Raw genomic sequence first — 22,570 nt, forward strand, 5'->3', positions numbered from 1 at the left:
ATATATATACATCATTTAAATTAAATTATATACCATATAAATTTTGAAATTTTCTTTGAAAATGCTTTTTGATAAAAGCTTGGAAAAATATTGAAAACTTAATATTTAAATTTTAAACTTTGCAGTGAAATTTTTACAAAAATTATAAATTACTAAAACTATTAATTTCACAATGAAAATTTTGTTATCACTGATTTAATGTCTTTGTAATAAAATATACAAATGATCAAAATATCATATGGGTAAGCATCATTTAATATAAATCAATATTAAAAATACACTATATATATATATGTTAATATAATTTAAATTTAATTGTATACCATATAAAATAGAAAAGGTGATTGTTTGCATTAATGAAATTTATTTATGTGTTCACACCAATTTAATTATATACGTAATAGTTACTGACTTTTTAATTGGGGCAATTCTCTTAAATAAAACATTTTTAAGTTTTTGTCATAAAAAGAGCTCCCAAGAAATAAATGACCAAAACATGTTTTAGTAAAGAGACAAAAGACTCTTATACACTAGATATATAAATATAAATAAAAAAGAATAAAAAAATATTTTTATAGATTCAAATTATATGTTTTCAAATTTGAACTTTTTTATTAAAAATATTTTGAATTTTTTAAATATTTTTTTATTTTTTCAAAATTTCTTTTTGGAATACGAAAATGCTTTTTAAAGTTGTTTTAAATTTTTTATTTTTAAACTTTTAATATTTATTTTTATTTTTTCAAATTTTAAGCCTCAGTCCAAAATTCTATCTCTTAATTCTAAACCCTAAAATCTAGATTAGTTAACCTTATGGGTATGAATGTATATTTATTTATAATGAAACATTTTGGTCATTTTGATTTGTAAGGGTTATATTTGTGATAAAAACTTTTTAGGGCTATCTAAGAATAATTCTTTTTTAATTATTTAATATATATATTATTCTTTTTATTCAACATATATTTATTATTTTATAATATATAAAAAATACATAAAATATATATATATATATATATATATATATAATGCTCGTCATGTGCAAAGCACAGATTTTAACTCTTAACCTAGTACACATATATAGATGTTGTTTGTAGTAATGAATGGCATTAACACAATCATAGACCAGTCATACAAAATCGTCTCCTGTAAGAACTCTGTATTAGATTTGATGGCTGCTCGACTCAGCTTACTACTAATTCTCAACTCCATTTTAGATTAATTATTGGTTAGACTTAGACTTTGACCCACAAAAGAACCATCTAGTACAATATGACTCACCTACTGATTAATAAACACGTGGTCCATGTTTTACATAAACGCATCGTTTTACCTGCCACTTCCCAATTCTCTCTCTCTCTCTCTCACAGAGAGCCTTCCTTCTTTATAAAATCTCCTCTCTCTCTCTCTTCGAACCAGAGAAAGGACTATAGGAGAATCTGTGCTTTCCGACAAATGGCGGCTAGTACATTCCACAAGTCTTCTTCTTGTCTTCTCCAACCCAAGCCCGGATCAACCACACGCCTAGACCCTTCCTCTCTCGTCCAGCCCTGTCCGAATCCGACCAGTAAGTCTCGTTGTTTCTTAAGCGTTATTGGATTCAAAAGGTTTAATATTTTTTTGTTCTTTCCCTCTGGTTGATAGGAGTTTCGGTGTTGGGGAAGAGTCGTAGATATGTCGTTACGAAAGCTTCGATTGAAATGTCGCAATCGAACTCGACACCTTCTTCTTCCGTTGTTGTCAATTCATCTAGTAAGCAGCACAAGGGTGGTGGTCCCATCATCGTGATTGATAATTACGACAGCTTCACCTACAATCTCTGTCAGGTTCCCACTACGAGAACCCTCGATAGATTATGGTCCTGGTTAATTGCAAGCTCTTAGCTTTATAGGAATGTGTTCAAGTATTCATTGTTAAGATAATTATGTTTTACAATTCTAATCTTCGTTGGACAGAACTATATAATAGTGTAAGATGATTCTCTCGTGTGTCGTTTATGTCCACACGTTGAATCTTATTGTGGAAAGGCATTAGTTCTCTAGAGAATAGTGTTTTTTTTTTCATTTGTATGTTTTGTCGTTGTAGTTCTTGATCCATCAAAAGCTGATACGGTCACTTCTTTGAACTTTAGATTAGTTTATTCCTAGTACTCGCTCTGTCTCGTGAAGTTCATTTGCTGCTCATGTCTGACTTCTAGCTCTCTCCTCCACACATAATGGTGTCAAGTGCATCCAATTTGTCTTTCTCATCATATAGTTTCTGTATTCCTATGTTTTATTAAATAGTATCTGGGAGAGGTAGGATGCCATTTTGAAGTTTACCGCAACGACGAACTTACAGTAGAGGAGCTGAAAAGGTGAGAATAAACCAATATTCATTCTGCTTAAATCGGTGAGTGTTGATTTTCCTTTTGTTGTGCAGGAAAAATCCAAGAGGGGTTCTGATTTCTCCTGGGCCTGGTAAGTGTTTTAGCCTCTGACATCGTTTTGTATCTTTTATGATTCTTGTTCGGAAGAAAGAAGAAGAAGAAGATATACAGCTTTCTTAATATATTGATTGATAGGTACCCCACAAGACTCTGGGATTTCCTTGCAAACTGTTTTGGAACTTGGACCACATGTTCCTTTGTTTGGAGTGTGTATGGGTTTGCAGTGTATAGGAGAAGCATTTGGAGGTTAGTTTTGCATAAGAAACAAAGACATCTTAGGTTTCCTCAACTCAAATTCGCCTTTTGTATGACATGTTGGTTGTAGGAAAGATCGTGCGGTCACCATATGGTGTAATGCATGGGAAAAGCTCTATGGTTCACTATGATGAGAAAGGAGAAGAAGGCTTGTTCTCTGGTTTATCCAAGTATGAATCTAGTTTTTATACTATATATGCTTTCTGCAAAAAACAATAATCATAAGCCTGTAAATATGCGTTCTAAAAAAAAATCTTGTTGGTGTTTCTTGTTCAGCCCTTTCCTTGTAGGTAGATATCACAGCCTCGTGATTGAGAAAGATACGTTTCCCAGTGATGAACTCGAGGTTACTGCGTGGACAGAAGATGGTTTGGTTATGGCAGCAAGACACAGGAAGCACAAGCATATACAGGTAAAAGAAAAACTCACTCAAGTGTTTCATGTTTCTTCTTGCCTTATCCGTTAAAAGAAACAGAACTCTTGAAGTCTTGTAAAAATTGGTTCACAGGGAGTTCAGTTTCATCCGGAGAGTATTATAACAACGGAAGGCAAGACAATTGTCCGCAATTTCATCAAACTTGTAGAGAAAAAAGAGGCTGAGAAGTTTACTTAGGGCTCTCCTCAATCAGAAAACATGAAGCTGTGTTCCTGTAATAACGTTTGCCAATGCAAAATGTTCCTTGTCATCTTCACATTGTTTTTATCATAAAGTTTCGATTGATTCAACAGAAAACTGATGCAACTTCTTTAGCAAAATTTGTATTACAGTAGTCAAGTTGAACACATGGATTGAAATCACTGATGCAACCTCTTCTTTAGCAATGTTCATTAAAGATGTGGCGAGTCCTTTAGAGGTTTGGGGATTTCATCTGTTCCTAGTTTCACCGCATTGTGTTTCTTTCCTCTACTTCTTGATGAGCTTCCCTCAATGAAAAATGTTCCAACAGTTTAATACTTTCCCTGAGATACCACTACCATTAATATATGAAATAAACGAATTTATTGTAAATAGATATTTTGCATCTAAGCAAACTAGAGATATACAAAAAGAGTCTTATAGATTTACAAGTACTATGGTGATCATATTACCTTTTTTTTTTTATAACGCTGGATATTATTGAGCCATCACCGCAAACATTCAAAACAAGGGAAAAACAAAAACCATACCAGTAGGCAGGTGAAAACAAATGAAGTATAAAATGGTTGTCTGAAAAGACATAACACCATAACAAACCATTCACTTCAGAGATGGAGGTGAGACAGGGGTGTTCCCATTTAAGGAAGAGGAGCAGCGTTCCAGGCTTCATACGCAATTAGATCTTTCAACCACTTAGGTCCACCAGTAGCTATGTAGGACTGATATATGCGTTTAGAGGTTACACGATTGGCTATTCTCTGTGCTATCACATTCCTAGCCTCCAGAACATGGTCCAAATACCAGATAGACCAGATTTGAAACCTTTGTACCATATCATATTAAGTGATCATATTACTTATGGATTAAGAATTTGCCAAGCGATCAGGATTACATCAGGCAATTTGTATTGGCACACACAATGGTCACACGGTTTCTGTCTCATTAGCCAAGCAGAATGCTTTGCAGCTACAAAACCGCTGCATTTAGTTTGAATTTGTTGTCCATTTTAACCACAATTTAAATTTTCTGATTACTTCTGTTATTTTACATTATTGTTTTGTTATATCATTTCAAAGTGCATATGGAAAACACATTATTATTTAGGACTTGTGAAATTCTCTTGTACGAAAAATATAAATAGTAGGACTTACAATAAGATTTTTTTTTTCCCCAATTTGTTAGAGTGTTGTGCTTTTTGCAAATTCAATCTTAATTAGTCTAAATATTATTTATAAAATGCATATTCTTCCCAGCATGTGGCATATTTGAATTTATTGTAACATGGAGGGGAGGCAAATCACCGTCCTATATTATTGGAACCCATATTAATATGCTATATCATTTTAAGGAAATAAATTATAACATTAGTACATATGCGCTGTGAAATGATGATAGGATGGGCATATGTTAAGGAGTGGTATTAGGATCAAAGTCTCTACGCTCCACTAGCGTTGTTTGATTCTTCAAGGCATAGCAAAGAAGTGGCACATGGGTGCATGCTTTCTTCCCTTGCTTCCCTTTTCTCTTTTTCTACTTTATTTTATCCTTCCCTTTCCTTTCAGATTTAATTGGCGACGTTAAAAAAAAAAAAAAAAAAAAAAAAAAAATTGGCGACGTTAAAAAATTTGGTGACGATTAAGAAAGAGTTAGCGGTTGATGACGATACGGTTGATTGATGAAATTGCGTTTCTAGACCGATTGCGTTACAAAAAAAGTAAACTATAATTTGTTACGATTTTATAAAAGTAAGAAATTACAATATCTTTTTTATGTGTTTACTGCAGGTGTGATAACACAACACCTGATAATTTGATGAAGATAAAGATTGTAGAGATTAGAATTATGTATCAGTCATGACCGGTCTTTAGCATAGTGGATGAAAAATATACTTAGTTTCCAAAATTTAAATGATTAATTTCTTTTTATCTTTCAAATTGACATAAAAAATAGTATGTGTATAGATCACCTCACTTCAAATTTGAATTTGTTTGAAATCCTATAAATTTGAGAGTTGACCCTAGTGTTGGTGGTGGTACAAATTTTGTAACATTGTGGTTCTAGACCTATTATATCTCAAAACACATATCATAAGATTTTCTTGATTGACGTTATGTGACAATTTTAGAGTAATTGATTCGCTTAAGTGGTGCTACACGTGTTCTAAGTAGTTGAAATGATATATATTTTTCGAACCAATGCATATAATGATTAGCCGTAAAATTCAGAACGCGGTTCGTCCGCCATAATTGTTTAGCAAGATCCGTTTATGGGCGCTGCCCACATAACCTATTATTTGCAGATCAAGGCAATGACGTCGCCGTTTGTCCGAAAAACTGTATATCTTCTTGACACTTTCGTAAACGTTTTCAAAAAGCGTTCTCCGCATGTTATAGTTGAGTTGGTAGCCACAAACCAACCCTAACAGATTGTAAATATATCAAAAGAAAATATTACAATATTCTCGAGTAGTACTAGACCCAATGTATTGGTATTTTTAAGCAATATTTTAGTCCCTTTGTGTTTGTAGTGGAAGCAAGCAAGTGAGCACAAAACTCTAGTTAGATTATAAAAAATCGTTCAAGTAAGATTGCAGAATTTCCGACTCAAGAATATCAAATTATATAAGGTATTTTTAAGCAATATTTTAGTCCCTTTGTGTTTGTAGTGGAAGCAAGCAAGTGAGCACAAAGCTACATTGTAGTTTTATAGAACTATTCACCTACATGACCTGAATTTAACCACTACACTAGAATAGCTTCAAAATTTTCTGGATCTCTTAAAATTTATATAGACTTAGAAGGTGTGAAGCAAAGTTTCTTGTCATTTTTGTTCTGAAACCAAAAAGTATGTAGACTCATATAAGACCGGGAAAGTAGCATTCATTTGCTTATATTGCATATTTACACATCTATAAAAGTGATGATATGGCTCGTTATTCCTAACTTAAAGGTTGATATTCTTAGGTGATATCTCTAAGAATATGATTCTAAATGTTAGTGAAAAATAGCAGTTACAAGTTCATATACGTTTCTTATCGTCGTGGTCCATTGATTTTTACGAACCCAACTAACCTTACTTGAGAGAAAAGAGAAGAAGCATTATCCCTCGAAAAAGGAAAAAGGGTAACAAACATATATTTGGGACATCGAACATTTTCCCTCTTTTCATGCGCAAAGCATCTAATCTTCACTAATTACTAATTATACCTTTTTCTTACTAATCATACAATTAAACATTAGTGACCACGTCAACATATTTTAATCATGATTTTGACTATCTACCTTATATTTTATTACCTTTATTATTTACCTTATATTTTATTAGTTCCTCAAATTGTATTATGTTTTAGACAATGTTTCATGTTTCACGAAATAAAATATTTTTCTATTTTAAAAATATTAAAAAGGGTAACAAAAATTATTTAATTAAAATGTTACTATATTTATATAAAATATGTTTTTATTATTTTATTTATCTAAAAGATCATACATTTAAAAAATAAAGAATAGTAGAAATTAGATATGTCTCACCATATATCCTATAAATTGTTTCATAATTTAGTAAATACATAAAATAAAAATGATGTTCTCTTTTTTTTTTTGCAAATTATCGTTTCTCAAAAGAATATAAACCAAAATATAAACCTAGAAATAGAACTTGTGGATGAGTGGATGGGATAGTCTTAAGGAAACATAAAAGCAAATTAATAAGTTGAACAAGAAAAACTGCCATTAAACTGTTGGATAAGCTTCAAGGAAAGCTTAGGAAACAAGTTATTCATAAAAAGGAAAGATGAATAACAAAATCTATTAGATTTAGGATTAAGATAAAGTTAAGATAAGATTCCTAGATCATGATGTAATAGGACAAGATAAGGGTCTTCTATTACCTATATATAGAGATCTAATTGTAAGATAATCTCATAAGAAAAGAAGAAGAAAGTTAAGAAAGTTTAATAACACAAAGCAAAAGTTTTATTACGTTTGTGTTCATACGATCATACCAAGTTCGGATCCTGCAACTTTATTTGGTATCAGAGCCAGGTTAATCAAATCATGAGTGATTCAGAGACAAAACCAGCTATGAAGTTAAGCGCGTTACCACCCTCTGTCAAAACACCAATGCTCACAGCAACGAACTATGCTGTCTGGTCTTTAAGGATGAAGGTTCTATTTAGGTTTCATGAGGTATGAGAAACCATTGATCCAGGATCAAAGGACCAAAAGAAGAATGACCTAGCTACAATTCTCTTGTTTCAAGGAATTCCAGAGAACATAATTCTACAAGTTGGTGAGCAAGACTCTCCTAAAGGTATGTGGGAAGCATTGAAAGCAATGAATATTGGAGCTGATCGAGTAATAGAAGCACGCCTGCACACACTGATGATTGAGTTCGATCATCTGAGAATGAAAGATAATGATTCGATAGATACGTTCTCAAGAAAATTATCAGAGTTTGCAGGAACAGCTGCATCACTCGGCCATACGATAGAAGAAGCTAAACTAGTAAAGAAGTTTCTATCGTGTCTGCCAAGCAAATTTCTTCAGCTCTCAGCAACACTAGAACAAGTTCTTGACCTAAACAACACAAGGTACGAAGATGTGGTAGGTCGCCTCAAAGCGTTTGAGGAGCGCTTGCGTGGAGAAGAGAGAATGCGAGGAGAGAAACTTGAGGATAATGGAAAGCTCCTCTACTCCGATCATGGAACCAAAGCCAGAGGACGAGGTTCCAACAGGGGTCGTGGGAAAAGAGGAAGGGGGCGTGGTAGTAGCAACAGTGGTGATAAAAGCAAGGAGAAGAGAGATTACTCTCAAATTGAATGCTTTAATTGTCACAAAAAGGGATACTTTGCCTCCGTATGTCCAGAAAAGAAAGAGGACCAAGAACTCAACAATACAGAGACTGAGACGTCAGATAAAGCTCTGTACATGCATGAGGTTGTATTCTTAAACGAAGGGAAGGTAATACCGAAGAAGCTTGAAGCAGACAATAAAGAAAAAGGGATGTGGTATCTAGACAATGACGCTAGTAATCACATGACAGGGGAGAGATCTTTCTTTACCGAACTTAACGAGAACGTAAAAGGGAAAGTCAAGTTTGGAGACGGATCGTATGTTGATATCAACGGGAGAGGCTCTATTCTCTTTGAAGCAAAGACGGGAGAACAACAACTTTTAAAGGATATCTACTACATACCTGAGCTCAAAAGTAATATATTGAGCTTAGGACAAGCCACGGAGCAAGGCTGCGAAGTGAGGATGAGGGACAACTATCTCACTTTACGGGATCCTAGTGGACGTCTACTGGTCAAAGTCTTAAGGTCACCTAACAGACTCTACAAATTCTCATTACAGGTTGGGAAACCAACATGCTTACTCACACGGTTAAAGGAAGAACCATGGAGATGGCACGCAAGACTTGGTCACATAAGCTTCAAGACGATCAAGACAATGGCAACAAAGGAGATGGTTTACGGTTTACCAGAGATCACAGAAGAAAAAAAGATATGTGACTCTTGTCTAGTCGGCAAGCAAACCCGATATCCCTTCCCCTTATCCACGACATATAGATCATCTAATGCATTGGAACTATTGCATGCTGACCTATGTGGACCGATAAGTCCGGCAACATTATCTCAAAACAGGTACATATTCGTCATTATTGATGATTGTACGAGATACATGTGGTCTATCTTACTCAAAGACAAAAGTGAAGCGTTTGAGAGATTTAAGATATTCAAGGCTCTTGTGGAAAAGGAAGTTAACAAGAAGATAGTAACTCTTCGTACGGATAGAGGAGGGGAGTTTACATCAAACGAATTTCAAGATTTCTGCAACGTCAATGGTATTAAGAGACACTTGACAGCTCCGTATACTCCTCAACAGAACGGAGTCGTCGAAAGGAGAAACCAAACTCTAATGGAGATGACGCGAAGCATGTTAAAAGCCATGAAAGTACCTAACTACATGTAGGGAGAAGCAGTTAGGCACGCAACATATTTGATCAACCGTGTCCCTACTCGTGCATTAAGGGATCAAACTCCATACGAAAGATTAAGAGGAAGAAAACCAAGTATTGGACACATACGTGTGTTTGGTTGCATTGCACATACTAAAGTGGATTCAGTTCATACAAGGAAACTAGATGATAGGTCGGTGACTTTGGTTCACTTAGGCATTGAACCTGGTTCAAAAGCCTATCGTCTATACAACCCAAGTACGAAAAGGGCAGTTGTAAGTCGAGATGTCATATTCAATGAAGAAGCATGCTGGAACTGGAAGAAAGAGCATGAGCAAGAAGAGACAGAATCTGGAAACTTTAGCATGACTTGGGGTTCAAGTCTTGATGATGGTAATGGTTCTTATACTGTTGAATCTCAACAAGATGTTACCGAAGACGAAGAACAACATCAAGATGATAATGCGGAAACAGAGGAAACAAAACCAAGCATTGAGACGGGTCCAAGAAGATCATCTCGACAAGTGAATACACCTAAGTACTTGAAGGATTATGTATTGATTGCCGAGATTGAAGGTGCTATGTTACTACTATCTATCGACGATGAGCCCTCGACATATCAAGAAGCAAAGAGATATACTCGTTGGATAAAAGCATGTAAGGAGGAGATAGAGTCAATCAACAAAAAAAAGACATGGACCCTGGTAAGTAAGCCGCATGGAGTCAAGGTCATTGGTCTTAAATGGATCTTTAAGGTAAAGAAGAATGCAGATGGTTCTATCATCAAGTTTAAAGCAAGACTTGTCGCAAAAGGATATGTGCAAGAACTTGGCATAGACTATGAAGAAGTCTTCGCACCAGTGGCAAGGATTGAGACGATAAGACTACTTATTAGTTTAGCTTCTGCTCATGGTTGGGAAATTCACCATCAAGATGTGAAAACAACATTTTTGCATGGTGAACTAAATGAATAAGTCTATGTGTCTCAACCGGAAGGGTTTGAAAAGAAGGGAGAAGAGCACAAAATTTTCAAACTATCCAAAGCTCTATATGGGTTGAGACAAGCGCCCCGTGCTTGGAACACAAAGCTGGATCAAATACTTAAAGGCCTCGGTCTTTCAAGATGTTCAAAGGAGTGCTCGGTTTACCGTAAGCAAGAAGGTAAACTAGTACTCATTGTTGCGACGTATGTTGATGATTTGTTCGTAACAGGGAGCTCTACGTCTGCTATTAAAGAGTTCAAAGAAGCAATGACTAAGCAATTTGAGATGTCTGATCTTGGATTACTTACATATTATCTCGGCATAGAAGTGAAGCAAGGACCAAATGGTATAACAATAAGCCAAGAAGCATATGCAAGACGTGTCTTAGAAGAAGCGGGCATGGACAATTGTAATCAAACTCATATTCCGATGGAGTTTGGATTACAAATGTCGAAGTCCTTGGAAGAAGCATAAATCGACTCCACCCAGTATCGGAGAAGAATAGTATGCTTGAGGTATCTGATGCATACAAGACCAGACATGACATTCTCGGTTGAAATTCTAAGCAGGTATATGCAATCACCTCGAGAATCAAATGGGAACGCATTGAAGCAGGTCTTAAGGTATCTAAAGGGAACTCTAAGCTATGGTTTGGAGTATAAGCGTGAAAAGAAGCAAAAACTTAGTGGATACAGTGATAGTAGTCACAAGACAGACCCGGATGATGGAAAGAGCACAACAGGGTACATATTTTGTATTGGAGAAACGCCTATCAGCTGGTGCTCTCAGAAACAGGAAGTAGTAGCCTTGTCATCATGTGAGGCAGAATACATGGCAGCTACAGAAGCTACGAAACAAGCAATTTGGCTGCAAGAGCTTATGAGTGAGATAACCGGAAGTGAAGAAAAGAAGACAGTGATAAGGGTTGATAACAAATCGGCCATTTCCTTGACTAAAAACCCTGTCTTTCACCGAAGAAGTAAGCACATTCATAAGCGGTTTCATTTCATAAGGGAGTGCGTGGAACAAGGACTGATAGACATGGAGCATGTGCCCGGGACGAAGCAGAAAGCAGATATCCTAACTAAAGCCTTAGCCAAGATCAAGTTCAAGGAGATGAGAGACTTGATTCAAGTTCAAGAAAATGGCTTGAAGCTTAGAATGGAGAATGTTGGATAAGCTTCAAAGAAAGCTTAGGAAACAAGTTATTCATAAAAAGGAAAGATGAATAACAAAATCTATTAGATTTAGGATTAAGATAAAGTTAAGATAAGATTCCTAGATCATGATGTAATAGGACAAGATAAGGATCTTCTATTACCTATATATAAAGATCTAATTGTAAAATAATCTCATAAGAAAAGAAGAAGAAAATTAAGAAAGTTTAATAAGACAAAGCAAAAGTTTTATTACGTGTGTGTTCATACGATCATACCAAGTTCGGATCCGGCAACTTTATAAACTTCTTCTAGACAAATCTTATGACATTAAAATAAATTTAAAAGAAAAAGTTGGATACCGTTGTCAACATAATAAATTCAACTAAAACTTTATCCAACAAAATCCTGATTATAAATTCCGTAAAATACAATCACTTTTGTATAAACTTTATTATTATTATTATTATTTTTAAGTTAAACAAAAAATTAATATTTTAAGAGATCCGGCAAACACAATTCATTGTTAACCACAACAACAGTAGAAAACATAGTACTAAATACTAATATAGAATTTTATAAACATATTTTATTAATCTGAAAAGTAAGCATGTTCGAACTCAGTGTTTATGAAAAAGATGATGAGAATAATTAATGCTAATCTTTCCCTCATCCTCTCGCTGTCTTGTCAAATCTATTGGAGAGAAGAGAGAGAGAAACAACTGTAACAGCATTTAAATCTCTAATCTCACATTCTCATCTTTCTCACTAGAAAGAAAGAAGACGAAACAGTTCTCTCAACTCTCTCTCTCTCTCTCTCTCTAGCCTCTAGGTTAGCATCATTCTCTCCTCGTGTGGGAGCAGAACTCTCTCCATCTCTCTCGAAATCTGCATTATTATTATTATTCAACTCACTGACGACAGTGCTGCTGATACTTTTTTTTTTAAGACTGTGTATAGGTGTCTAAGCATTTTGGATCAGATCGGAGATGTCGAATGTTTCCGGCGACGGAGATGTATCGGCGAATGCAACTGAACCAACGACGGCGTCGTATCCGTCACTGACTGTGTCGGCGTCGTACAAGGAGAGCGGGGGAGGGAAAAGCTCGGCGAAGAGAAGGCCAATTAGGCCGAGCTTCGACGCAGCGGCCGACAATGAGTTCATAACTCAGCTTCATGGCTCGGATCCAGTGAAAGTGGAGCTTAATCGACTTGAGAACGAAGTTAGAGGTTTGAAATGAACAATGCTTTGCTTCGATCTATAGATTCTGATTATTTTTTTATATTTTTTTTGGTTGATTTAGTTTTCTTGTGTATTGAGATGTGCAGATAAAGATCGAGAGTTAGGGGAAGCTCACGCTGAGATCAAAGCGCTTAGGTTGTCTGAGAGACAGAGAGAGAAAGCTGTTGAAGAGGTTTCTTCTTCTTCTTCTTCTTCTTCTTCTTCTTGTCTGTTTATCAATTCTTCGAAGGATGTTCTTGTCTGATTCTTTTTTTTTTTTGAGATGTAGCAATTCTTTTAAGGAAGTTCTTGTCTGATTTGTTTTGTTGTTTTTCTTGTCTTATTTTTTTGTTTGTTGAGATTTAGCAATTCTTTAAAGAAAGTTCAGTCATTTTCTTGATTTATTTTTGGTAGATTTTTTTTGGATTCAACTAATTAATAATGGTTGAGTTTAGATCTTTCATTCACCACAAAGTCTTTAACATGAAATGGTTCAGTTGCATTTATCCCAAGTGCATTCAGGATCTTACTGCCCACTTAGTTCTTCGAACAATTCTTACATCATGCGTTTGTTCTTGACTACTATAAACTGTCAGAGTTTTGAAGACTGGACCTGTTATTTGTATTGACTTTTCCTCTTATGTGTTAGCTTACGGAGGAGTTTTATGTTTTAAACTGTCAGAAAGACTGGACCTGTTATTTGTACATTCTCTTTCTTGGTTGCAAGTAGTGAGCTTTCATTATCTCGTGGATTGACTTTTCCTCTTTATGTGTTAGCTTACTGAGGAGCTTGCCAAGCTGGATGATAAGCTCAAGTTGACCGAATCCATCCTCCAAACCAAAGTATTGGCTTTATAATCCTTCCTTAAGCTCGATTATGTTCATCTCTCATTCTTTATATTAAACAGACATGTTATTAACCGTGTTGCAGAATCTAGAAATCAAGAAAATCAATGAGGAGAAGAAAGCATCAATGGCTGCTCAGTTTGCTGCTGAAGCCACCTTAAGAAGGGTCCACGCTGCACAAAAAGATGATGACATGCCTCCAATTGAAGCCATCCTTGCTCCACTAGAAGCTGAGCTTAAGCTTGCACGCTCAGAGGTATCTTTAAATTTGCCTTTTCATAAGTTTAATTGCTTCCTCTCTCTCTCTCTCTCTACCTTTATATTGAAGTCACTATTCAACTGCTTTGTGTTTCTGAATAGATTGGGAAGCTTCAAGAAGACAACAGGGCTTTGGACCGTCTGACGAAATCAAAGGAAGCTGCTTTGCTTGATGCTGAGAGGACCATTGAAGGTGCCCTGGCAAAAGCAGCCATGGTTGATGATCTTCAAAATAAGAATCAGGAGTTGATGAAACAAATAGAGATCTGTCAGGTTCTGTAGTTATCTTCTTCTTCTCTGTAGTTATTCTAAACGCCACGTGTCATCTGATTAATTTGATCTTTCTGTTTTAGGAAGAAAACAAGATTCTAGACAAGATGCACAGACAGAAAGTTGCTGAAGTTGAGAAGCTCACTCAGACAGTACGAGAGCTGGAAGAGGCTGTTCTTGCTGGTGGTGCTGCTGCAAATGCCGTCAGGGATTACCAGCGAAAATTCCAAGAGATGAATGTAACTAACTATACACACTATAAAGTCTCTTGTCTGTTGCTACATTAATTCTTTATTGATGAAGAGATTCTGTTCTTGCTGTGTCTTTTTCAGGAAGAGAGGAAAACTCTAGACCGAGAGCTTGCACGTGCAAAGGTTACAGCAAACAGAGTTGCCACGGTGGTAGCAAACGAATGGAAAGATGGTAATGATAAGGTGATGCCTGTTAAGCAATGGCTTGAAGAAAGAAGGTTCCTACAGGTTTAAATCCCCTCTCTCCTAGATTCTTAGGATGCAAATAAATTATCATGTCAACATTCTCTCACCTATTGATTCTCAATTCTCTGCAGGGAGAAATGCAGCAGCTTCGAGATAAGCTTGCCATAACAGACCGAGCTGCTAAATCCGAAGCTCAGTTAAAAGTAATGGATCTTATCTCATATTAGTCATCTTCTCTCATTTAATCTTGTTACAAGAAAAGAAAAGTAAAATATTTGTTTGTGCGTGCAATTTACCAGGAAAAGTTTCAACTCCGGCTTAAAGTGCTTGAGGAGACACTTAGAGGAACATCAAGCAGCAGGAACACACCAGAGGCAAGAAGCATGAGTAACGGACCCACCTCTCGCAGGCAGTCTCTTGGTGGATCTGACAACTTACAAAAGTTTCCATCAAACGGTGCTTTTTCAAAGAAAGCTCCAGTTTCTCAGATGAGACATTCCTTGTCTATAAACTCAACTTCTGTGCTGAAGAATGCTAAAGGAACATCCAAGTCATTTGATGGAGGAACAAGATCTTTGGACAGGGGCAAGGCACTCTTAAACGGACCTGGGAATTATTCTTTCAACAAGCCTGCTTCTGATGATGCCACTAAGGAGCCAGAGTTAGCAGCTAACGGGTGGAAAGAAACTTCGGAGGAGAAGCCACAAAGTGAAAACCCTGCAGCGACTGAGGATAGTGTCCCAGGTGTTCTGTATGATTTGCTGCAGAAAGAAGTAGCGTCTTTGAGGAAAGCATCTCATGAAAAAGACCAAAGCCTCAAAGACAAGGATGATGCCATCGAGGTATAGTTTTTTTCTTTTACATGTGTTTGTTTCTACTGTTAAGTCTTGTAAAGGGAGTTGTGAGTATATGATAATTTTGAGGCTTGTTTGTAGATGCTGGCGAAGAAGGTGGAAACATTAACAAAGGCAATGGAGGTTGAAGCGAAGAAGATGAGAAGAGAAGTATCTGCAATGGAGAAAGAAGTTGCTGCTATGCGTGTGGAGAAAGATCAAGACAACAGAGCTAAAAGGTTTTCAAATAGCAAGAGCTCATCCAACACTGCCCAGATCCTTGCGGCAAGGTCTAATATATCGCTCATTTATATTATTATTGTTTGATAGACTTTGATTATTCAAAACTGAATATGGTGTTTGGATATGTGCAGAGCTGCTGGACGAAGCGGATTAACCAAGAGTAGCCAGTGAGATAGCAAGTAAAAGAATCTTTATAGGGCTCTTGTTATTTAACTTGTATTGCCATATAACTTAGCATGCTTATGATCCTGAGGGAGGAGCGGAATGTTGACATTTTGGATAACATATTCAGTCTCCTTTTCGGAAAGTTGTAGTTTGTGTTTGGGTGTGTATAGGTTTAGAGAGCCTTTGTATTGGCTTGAGTTTGTGCAACTCTGATTCCTTATTTGTTTGTACTCTACTTTCAGTCTTGGTGTGATTATTCGTTTGTATGTTTGGGTTTGCTGATATATATGGTTTTATATAACTGCTTTTATTCACATGTACTTTGCTCTCTTTCTTCTTACGTTTTGCAAGTCAACTACTTACGGGCGGGTAAAAATTCATAGTCCACAAGTTTTGAGAAAAACAAATAATAGCACAACCAAGAAAGTTATGGGCCTAATAACAAAAAGCCCATTATAGGCCGAGATGACCCCAATGATTGAGCTAGGGTTTACTCACAAATGCCTCCCTCATTCTAGTGGCATATATATACAGTAGTGATGAGGCCGTACCCTAACACAATGCCATCACCTTCGTTGCTTCTCTTCGAGTTTTCTCGCTAAAATTTTTAGATCTGTTTATGTGTTTCTATAAAGCTTTATTCGTTTTGATAAATGCGTAGAAGTAGTTTGCCTCCGATGATGATCAAAACATAACTTTCGTTCTTCCTAGATTTTAACATGCGGAGAATTTATGGAGACCTGAACTGAGTGGAGGCTTCTCTTTTTCAAAAAATCTTTTCTTTTATTTACAAAATAGGTTTCTGAAATTTAAGATTTTATTTAAAACGTATTTGATAGAATACTCTAATGATGTTAAAACTATTAACTTTCGTTCTCCTGAGATTTCATTGTGCTGAAAAATAATTGGAGACCTGAACTGAAGAGTTTCTAACAAATAGTCTAAGTTTTAATTTTTGTTATCGTGATTGTTTACTTTTTTTAAAAATTAAAAAATTTGCAGCATCACACAAGTTTCGCCCCCTAGACTGTATTGATCCTTGTATATTTTGTAAAGAGAAATTGCTGGTGCTGTTAAGAAATTTGAAAGATCTTGTAGGCTTAGGGCAATCGTATGATATGAGATTAATTCAGTAATCTGACCCTTTATCATATTTAACTTTGGTAATGTGACAATCTCAAAAGGATTTATTAGTACTGTACACTAAAATAACTGAAAACAGTGGAACAAACATTTTTAGTTCACTGTATATTGTACTCACACTGGATCAAAACTAGACAAAGCAATAGTTTCCAAAGTTGTTCAACATTTTGAACCAGACACGAGACGGGCCAAAACTGAGCAATCTCGAAGTTAGTAAGTTAGAACAGCCAAAATATTTTTTGGCAATCAAAACCCCCACCAATTCCTTTCGCATTACGCTCAGAAACAAGCTTAAGGGACATAGCTACAAAGGACTAGAAAAGGAGAATATGTACAAGTATCCATAATCTAATTCGAAAGGAAACTTCAATAACATCATCTGTAGTTCCTTGAAGCCACACATAAAGGTCGACTGAATTTTCCAGTGGCTCCTACGGGTCTAGAAAGCAACAGTTGAAGGAAAAAGTACTCACATGCTTTCAAGATTTATAAAATCCTCCTTTACTAGCAAGGCTGAAAGCTTATAGAGCCCAGATGGAACAGGGCAGTTCAACTCCAGTCTCTGATAGTATTGAAATTTAAATCCAAGAATTTGCGGAGCATGAGACTGCATATCAAAGAGTTTTTTTAGCCAAGAAAATAGTATCTAAGTTATGGGGAAGAATATATCAACACAAGGAGACATTTCAAACCTTGGGAAAGACAGGAATAACATTGAGTAACATGTCATAATCTCGTTCAATTTCAAAGCAATCCAAAACCTATTCATCAAAACCAAAGGGAGATAGTACATAATAAGGAAGGACATCTAGATTATGGCTGGGTTCGCGGGTCAACCCGCCCTGCATGACCCGCGTTCGCGGGTCAACCCGCCGACCCGCGGATCGATTCTATTTTTTAAACTCAAAATTCCGACCCGCATAACCCGCGAAAGAAAAATCGTAAACCCGCACCCGCCCAGCTAAGATTGCGGGTAACCCGCGGGGCCCGCAGATAATATTAAATTTAATAAATAATTATTTTTACTATCAATTAATTACTTTTTATAATAAAAATTATACATTTATAATTTAAATTATATAATTTTCAATAATTTATATATTTTTTACATATTTTTATTTATTTAAAAAAAAATTAGAAAAAAATAATATTTTTTTTATTTTGCGGGTCGGCGGGTATCCGCAACTCAAATTTGGTTGACCCGCACCCGCCCCGCTAAATATCGACTCAATCCGCACCCGCACCCGCATGCTGAAATTTGTAAATCGATCGATCCGCACCCGTCCCGCGGCGGGTCAAACGGGGCGGGCCCCGCGGGTAATGACCCAAATTCCCAACTCTAATCTAGATGCTTCTGTGATATAAAACAAAAAAATGAAAGAAGCGACAGAAAAAAATTACAATGTCGAAAACACGGTTTGGATCCAGGTCAAAATGCCCAATTTGGATCCAGGTCAAAATGCCGAATTAATGATTACAAAGAAATAACCAGTTCAGAAAAGGAAAACATAGGCCTGTTTGTTTCTCCATCCGGATGAACCATCTGGATGGAGATGAGAGTTTTGTTCGTTTAGGCACTAAAAGTACAACTCATCCGGATTTGTTTGTTTAGGTACTAAAAGTACAACTCATCCGGATTTGTGTGTTTAGGCACTAAAAATACAATTCATCCGGATGGATCATCCGAATGACTTTCGGAAATTTAGGCTTAATTTAAAAGTTCATTCAGCTGAACCAATTTGGACCATTTGAAAGGAGATGGTTCATTCAATATGGTATAATGTCTATTATACCCCTGATGTAATTCACAAATTACAAACTTAAACATAATATCATTTTGTCACACACGAAAACTGACAAAACCACAAAAATGCATTTTCCCGCGAAAACCTAAAAACGATTTTTTCACGCCAAAACCCTTAAAACGCAATTCCGGACAAAATTGCAAAAATGTGTTTTCCCGTCAAAATGGCAAAAACGTGTTTTCCCGCAAAAAATCGCAAAGATATGTTTTCATGCCAAAATCACAAAAAAGCGTTTTCAAGCCAAAACCCCAAAATGCAATTTTCCGCCAAAACACAAAAACATGTTTTCTCGCCAAAACCACAAAACGTGTTTTCCCGCTAAAACCGAAAAATGCGTTTTCTCATCAAATGCATTTCCCGCCAAAACTGCAAAACGTGTTTTCTCATGAAAACTGCAAAACGTGTTTTCCTGTCAAAACGAAATTTTCCGCGAAAACCGCAAAAACGTGTTTTCCCGCCAAAACACACTTTCCTGCAAAAACCGTAAAAACGTATTTTCCCGCCAAAACATATTTTCCGTGAAACCCGAAAAAATGCGTTTTCATGCCAAAACTACAAAAACGTGTTTTCACGCCAAAACCACAAAAACCGCGTTTTCACGCCAAAACAACAAAAACGCGTTTTCCTGCCAAAACCGTAAAACGTGTTTTCTCGCCAAAACCGAAAATTGTCATTATCCTGCCAAAACCGAAAATTTTTTTTTTCCCGTCAAAACCGAAAAATGTGTTTTCCCGCCAAAACCCCGACACATGTTTTTCCGCCAAAACCGTAAAAACGCGTTTTCCCACCAAAATCACAAAACGTGTTTTCTCGCCAAAACCGAAAATCTCGTTTTCCCGCCAAAACCGAGAAATCTCGTTTTCCGCCAAAACCGAAGTTACAGTCGGTTTATTATTAATACTCTTTTTTGTTTGAAACTCTAACGTTTTTTTTCAAATACATGTTTATCAATTTTTTTTTGTTTTTTAGAAGTTATTATTGTAGTAAAACATATTATTAATTCAACACAAGGGTATTTTGGTAATTTGTTTACTAAACTCATTTGGATGGAAATGAAAATAAAGAAACAAACATAAGATCCATTTAGATGATTCATATAGATGAGCTATCTGGATGGACAAACAAACAGTCACAAAAATCTGAATGGATGATCATGCAAATGAATCATCTAGATGGAGATGAAAGATGCTGAAATGAACAGCCCCATAATGTACCGGCAGAATCAATACCTTGATAATTCTCATTGTTGCTGGTGATGCATTATCCGAAGAACTTGCAGATCCTCGGCATAAAAGGGTAGCCTTCACTCCACAAAAGAAATACGTTAATAAGTTGTTCTACTGTAGAATCTGAGTTTATCAAACTCCAAAAGGAAATAAAAACTCTGCTGACATATATGTTGGTTACTCTGCTCAGCTATATTATAATTAAACTAGCAGAAGATTTGCCTTCCAACTGGAACCGTGTGAAAAGCAAAAGCCAAATAAGCATTGTTGAAGAGATCATCCCTTTCAAAAACTAAAGAAAAGCATTCCTAAGGTGGATTTCAGAGAAAAGGAAGTAAAGAGCGACGATGTATCTAACAATAGAGCACATAAAAGAAGACGAACCAATTTGGCATATCCCTCGCTTTTTTCACGGAGTAAGTTGAACTTTGTCTGCTGGTACAGAAGACGGGTGTTTAGTCGAACCTGAGTAGAACCAACCAGAAATGTAAGTTATAAGCAATGAGTAGAACTTACAATGGTAAAGAAGACTCTTTTACAGATAAATCTTCCGCAAAAGTAACTCATTCAAACTAAATATCACATAAATCAGACCACATTACATATGTGCTTACGATTAAGTGAGATGATATCATTATATCAATATCAAATTACCGCTGTCCCTATAGCAAATTTGTACGTCACAATAATACAGTGTTTACAGAAGTGTGAAACCCTCACCTCTTTCCCTTTCAGATCTTGGGCTTTTATTTTAACCATTTCAGCTTCCCATAGGAACTCCTCCAAAAAGAAAATAAAGAGATCAATCATCAGCTCCTTCAGAAAATATACTTTCTTACTAACCAAGAAATGGAGAGATTAGCCAGAAGAAGATGGACAATTTGTGAGACCAGCTGGTCAACTGGATCTGGGAGGACCTTCGTACATTCTAAGGGATTACTGTGGCTTCAACCTTGGAGTTAACATCGAGAACTAACAACCTTAGTAGATATAATAACAACAATTACCTAGCTCTGTCTCTGTCTATGATTCCAAACTTCTTGTAACTATTTGTATGAGGTGTATATGCAATACCTATATCTATATGAGAGGTGTCCGTGAAGTGTGAGGGAGTTATTAATAACTGAGTAAAAGTTGTGAGGGGGAATAGAGGGTCCCTGGTTAAGAAATTTCTCAAAGCTGTATTTCATTTCTAAGTACTATCAGTATTAAATTCTCTTCTTATTACTCTATTTATTGGCATCTTCCTGATTATTCATTGGCTGGGTGGAACATAATGTTTACCTCGCAACACTCTTGGAAAATCCTTCGAGGGACATTTCCCCTACAAAAGAAAACAACTAAGGTACTAAATTTAGCTGTGAACATTAAAAAATTTCAGCCCCTACAAAATAAAACAACTAAATTTAGCTGTGAACATTAAAAAATTTAAGGAGACGGTAAATGAGAACATAACGAAGAGACCAAAGTATGTTATCATCAAAAACCAATAAACCAACAGGTATGCTAATAACTCCAAATAAGCAGATCTGAGAACTTTGGAACAAGCACACAATGTAAAGTGAAGAAGAAACTGCACTAATAGAGTACTGAAGGTACTAGTACTAGGGTCAAAGTTTCAGCCCCTTAGGCGTAAAGAATCTTTTATGATAAGGAGAAGGTATGCCTAAGGCGCCTTGCAATCCGCCAAAAATGAGCCCAACTGTTAGTGGAACCTTAAGACACTACCGATAGCAAAAACAACATATGCTCTAATTATTCAGCATAGAAGGCTATTAAATGATTTTCGTAGTGTCTTATCTCAAGATGCAATTACAAAGAGCTGTATTTCTCGTTTATACTTTATAAGCAAGACTACCAACCAGTCGCTAGAAAGTAAAAATACTGACCAATTTTGTTAAGCGGGAACGGTGATCCCCTGACATCGTAAGCTGCAAAATGAAAGAAAACAATACAGTAAGATCTTCAAAGAAAGTATTGGAAAGACGTACATCTTGAGCTATCTGAGTAACAACATCCGAAAAACAAGAAGCTAACTCTTCTTTCGATGGATTATCAAGAAACTTCACCTTCTCCAACACTGCCTTACAGCTCTGAATCGGCAATTCGCCACGAACCTGATAGCCCAACACAATGCATCTTCGGCAAACTCGAACACATATGCATAGATTGGAGAATATAAAGAGAGTGTTTGTGTGCGTGTATACCAAAATCCAACAGAGCTCGTAAAGGAAACGAAGCATCGGTACGGAGCTAAGCAGCTTGGAACAGTGGTTGCCATTCTTCGCTTCGCGAACAAACTCATCCGTCACGTACGTGCACTCTCAAGTAGCGGAAGAGACATCTTTGACCTTTTCGAAACACTAGAAGACGAAGAAACTAGGGTTTAGACTGCTGGAGAATTCAATTGGCGAGCATAAATAAGCATTCCTGGTGTCGAGTGATCAGACGGGGGAAACAAAGGATTTGTTCAAAGAAGACAAAGTGAAATTAGGGTTTTGGGGACATCGTTTGAGTTGATGCAAAGTGAATTGAAGATGATGATAATGATGATGATGATGTGTTATGCAGGGGAGGGGACTGTTCCTTTACTAATTTGCTCCTTATACAATTTTGTTCCTTGCGTTTTGTTTCAGCCAAAAGGAAAATTTGATGACTGTGGTTTACGAACCTGGTACGGTTAAGTTTTAGGATATTGTTTGAG

The 22,570-nt window shown here is 36.2% G+C and overlaps 3 protein-coding genes across 6 annotated transcripts; 2 read left to right on the forward strand and 1 right to left on the reverse strand.

Annotated features, from left to right (window-relative positions):
- The first annotated feature begins 1,358 nt into the window (after window positions 1-1,358).
- On the forward strand, window positions 1,359-3,404 carry LOC106343720 (anthranilate synthase beta subunit 1, chloroplastic). Its single transcript, XM_013783011.1, has 8 exons — window positions 1,359-1,567; window positions 1,645-1,826; window positions 2,286-2,356; window positions 2,422-2,459; window positions 2,564-2,674; window positions 2,754-2,853; window positions 2,960-3,095; window positions 3,192-3,404. The coding sequence occupies exons 1-8, from the start codon at window positions 1,456-1,458 to the stop codon at window positions 3,294-3,296; spliced, it is 855 nt and encodes a 284-aa protein (XP_013638465.1). The 5' UTR covers window positions 1,359-1,455; the 3' UTR covers window positions 3,297-3,404.
- Window positions 3,405-12,147: 8,743 nt separating this feature from the next.
- Window positions 12,148-15,993, forward strand: LOC106295866 (microtubule-associated protein 70-2). 2 transcript variants are annotated; one of them, XM_013731858.1, is made up of 12 exons: window positions 12,148-12,250; window positions 12,368-12,648; window positions 12,748-12,833; window positions 13,418-13,483; window positions 13,572-13,742; window positions 13,847-14,017; window positions 14,098-14,253; window positions 14,347-14,493; window positions 14,583-14,654; window positions 14,751-15,293; window positions 15,387-15,574; window positions 15,659-15,993. In XM_013731858.1, exons 2-12 carry the CDS (start codon window positions 12,408-12,410, stop codon window positions 15,696-15,698), a joined length of 1,881 nt encoding a protein of 626 aa, XP_013587312.1. In that variant the 5' UTR covers window positions 12,148-12,250; window positions 12,368-12,407; the 3' UTR covers window positions 15,699-15,993. The 2 variants fall into 2 exon arrangements, with proteins under 2 accessions (XP_013587312.1, XP_013587314.1); XM_013731860.1 differs by having other exon boundaries at window positions 12,235-12,252; window positions 12,378-12,648.
- Window positions 15,994-16,894: 901 nt separating this feature from the next.
- Window positions 16,895-22,564, reverse strand: LOC106344047 (THO complex subunit 2). 3 transcript variants are annotated; one of them, XM_013783429.1, is made up of 9 exons: window positions 22,074-22,564; window positions 21,936-21,983; window positions 21,756-21,797; window positions 21,151-21,190; window positions 20,587-20,645; window positions 20,251-20,331; window positions 19,870-19,941; window positions 17,528-17,596; window positions 16,895-17,442 (listed from the first exon to the last, which is right to left on the reverse strand). In XM_013783429.1, the coding sequence occupies exons 1-9, from the start codon at window positions 22,107-22,109 to the stop codon at window positions 17,305-17,307; spliced, it is 585 nt and encodes a 194-aa protein (XP_013638883.1). In that variant the 5' UTR covers window positions 22,110-22,564; the 3' UTR covers window positions 16,895-17,304. The 3 variants fall into 3 exon arrangements, with proteins under 3 accessions (XP_013638883.1, XP_013638884.1, XP_013638882.1); XM_013783430.1 differs by lacking the exon at window positions 22,074-22,564 and having other exon boundaries at window positions 20,587-20,646; window positions 21,151-21,250; window positions 21,936-21,977; XM_013783428.1 differs by lacking the exon at window positions 21,151-21,190 and having other exon boundaries at window positions 20,587-20,646; window positions 21,936-22,564.
- Between the last annotated feature and the right edge of the window lie 6 nt (window positions 22,565-22,570).

The sequence above is a fragment of the Brassica oleracea genome, chromosome C5 (genome assembly GCF_000695525.1).
Source record: "Brassica oleracea var. oleracea cultivar TO1000 chromosome C5, BOL, whole genome shotgun sequence".
Lineage (NCBI taxonomy): Eukaryota > Viridiplantae > Streptophyta > Magnoliopsida > Brassicales > Brassicaceae > Brassica > Brassica oleracea.

Bases quoted from the DNA above. Each gene is read 5' to 3' on its own strand.
- LOC106344047 (XM_013783428.1), bottom strand. From the start codon at position 22,109: ATGCTTCGTTTCCTTTACGAGCTCTGTTGGATTTTGGTATACACGCAC. The intron at 21,798-21,935 runs GTGAAGTTTCTT...TTCATTTTGCAG, and splicing joins GTAAGGCAGTGTTGGAGAAG to CTTACGATGTCAGGGGATCA. The intron at 17,597-19,869 runs GTATTGATTCTG...TTTGATGAATAG, and splicing joins CAACAATGAGAATTATCAAG to GTTTTGGATTGCTTTGAAAT.
- LOC106343720 (XM_013783011.1), top strand. From the start codon at position 1,456: ATGGCGGCTAGTACATTCCACAAGTCTTCTTCTTGTCTTCTCCAACCC. The intron at 2,460-2,563 runs GTAAGTGTTTTA...ATTGATTGATAG, and splicing joins TCTGATTTCTCCTGGGCCTG to GTACCCCACAAGACTCTGGG. The intron at 2,675-2,753 runs GTTAGTTTTGCA...TGTTGGTTGTAG, and splicing joins TATAGGAGAAGCATTTGGAG to GAAAGATCGTGCGGTCACCA.
- LOC106295866 (XM_013731858.1), top strand. From the start codon at position 12,408: ATGTCGAATGTTTCCGGCGACGGAGATGTATCGGCGAATGCAACTGAA. The intron at 14,018-14,097 runs GTTCTGTAGTTA...TTTCTGTTTTAG, and splicing joins AACAAATAGAGATCTGTCAG to GAAGAAAACAAGATTCTAGA. The intron at 14,655-14,750 runs GTAATGGATCTT...GCAATTTACCAG, and splicing joins AATCCGAAGCTCAGTTAAAA to GAAAAGTTTCAACTCCGGCT.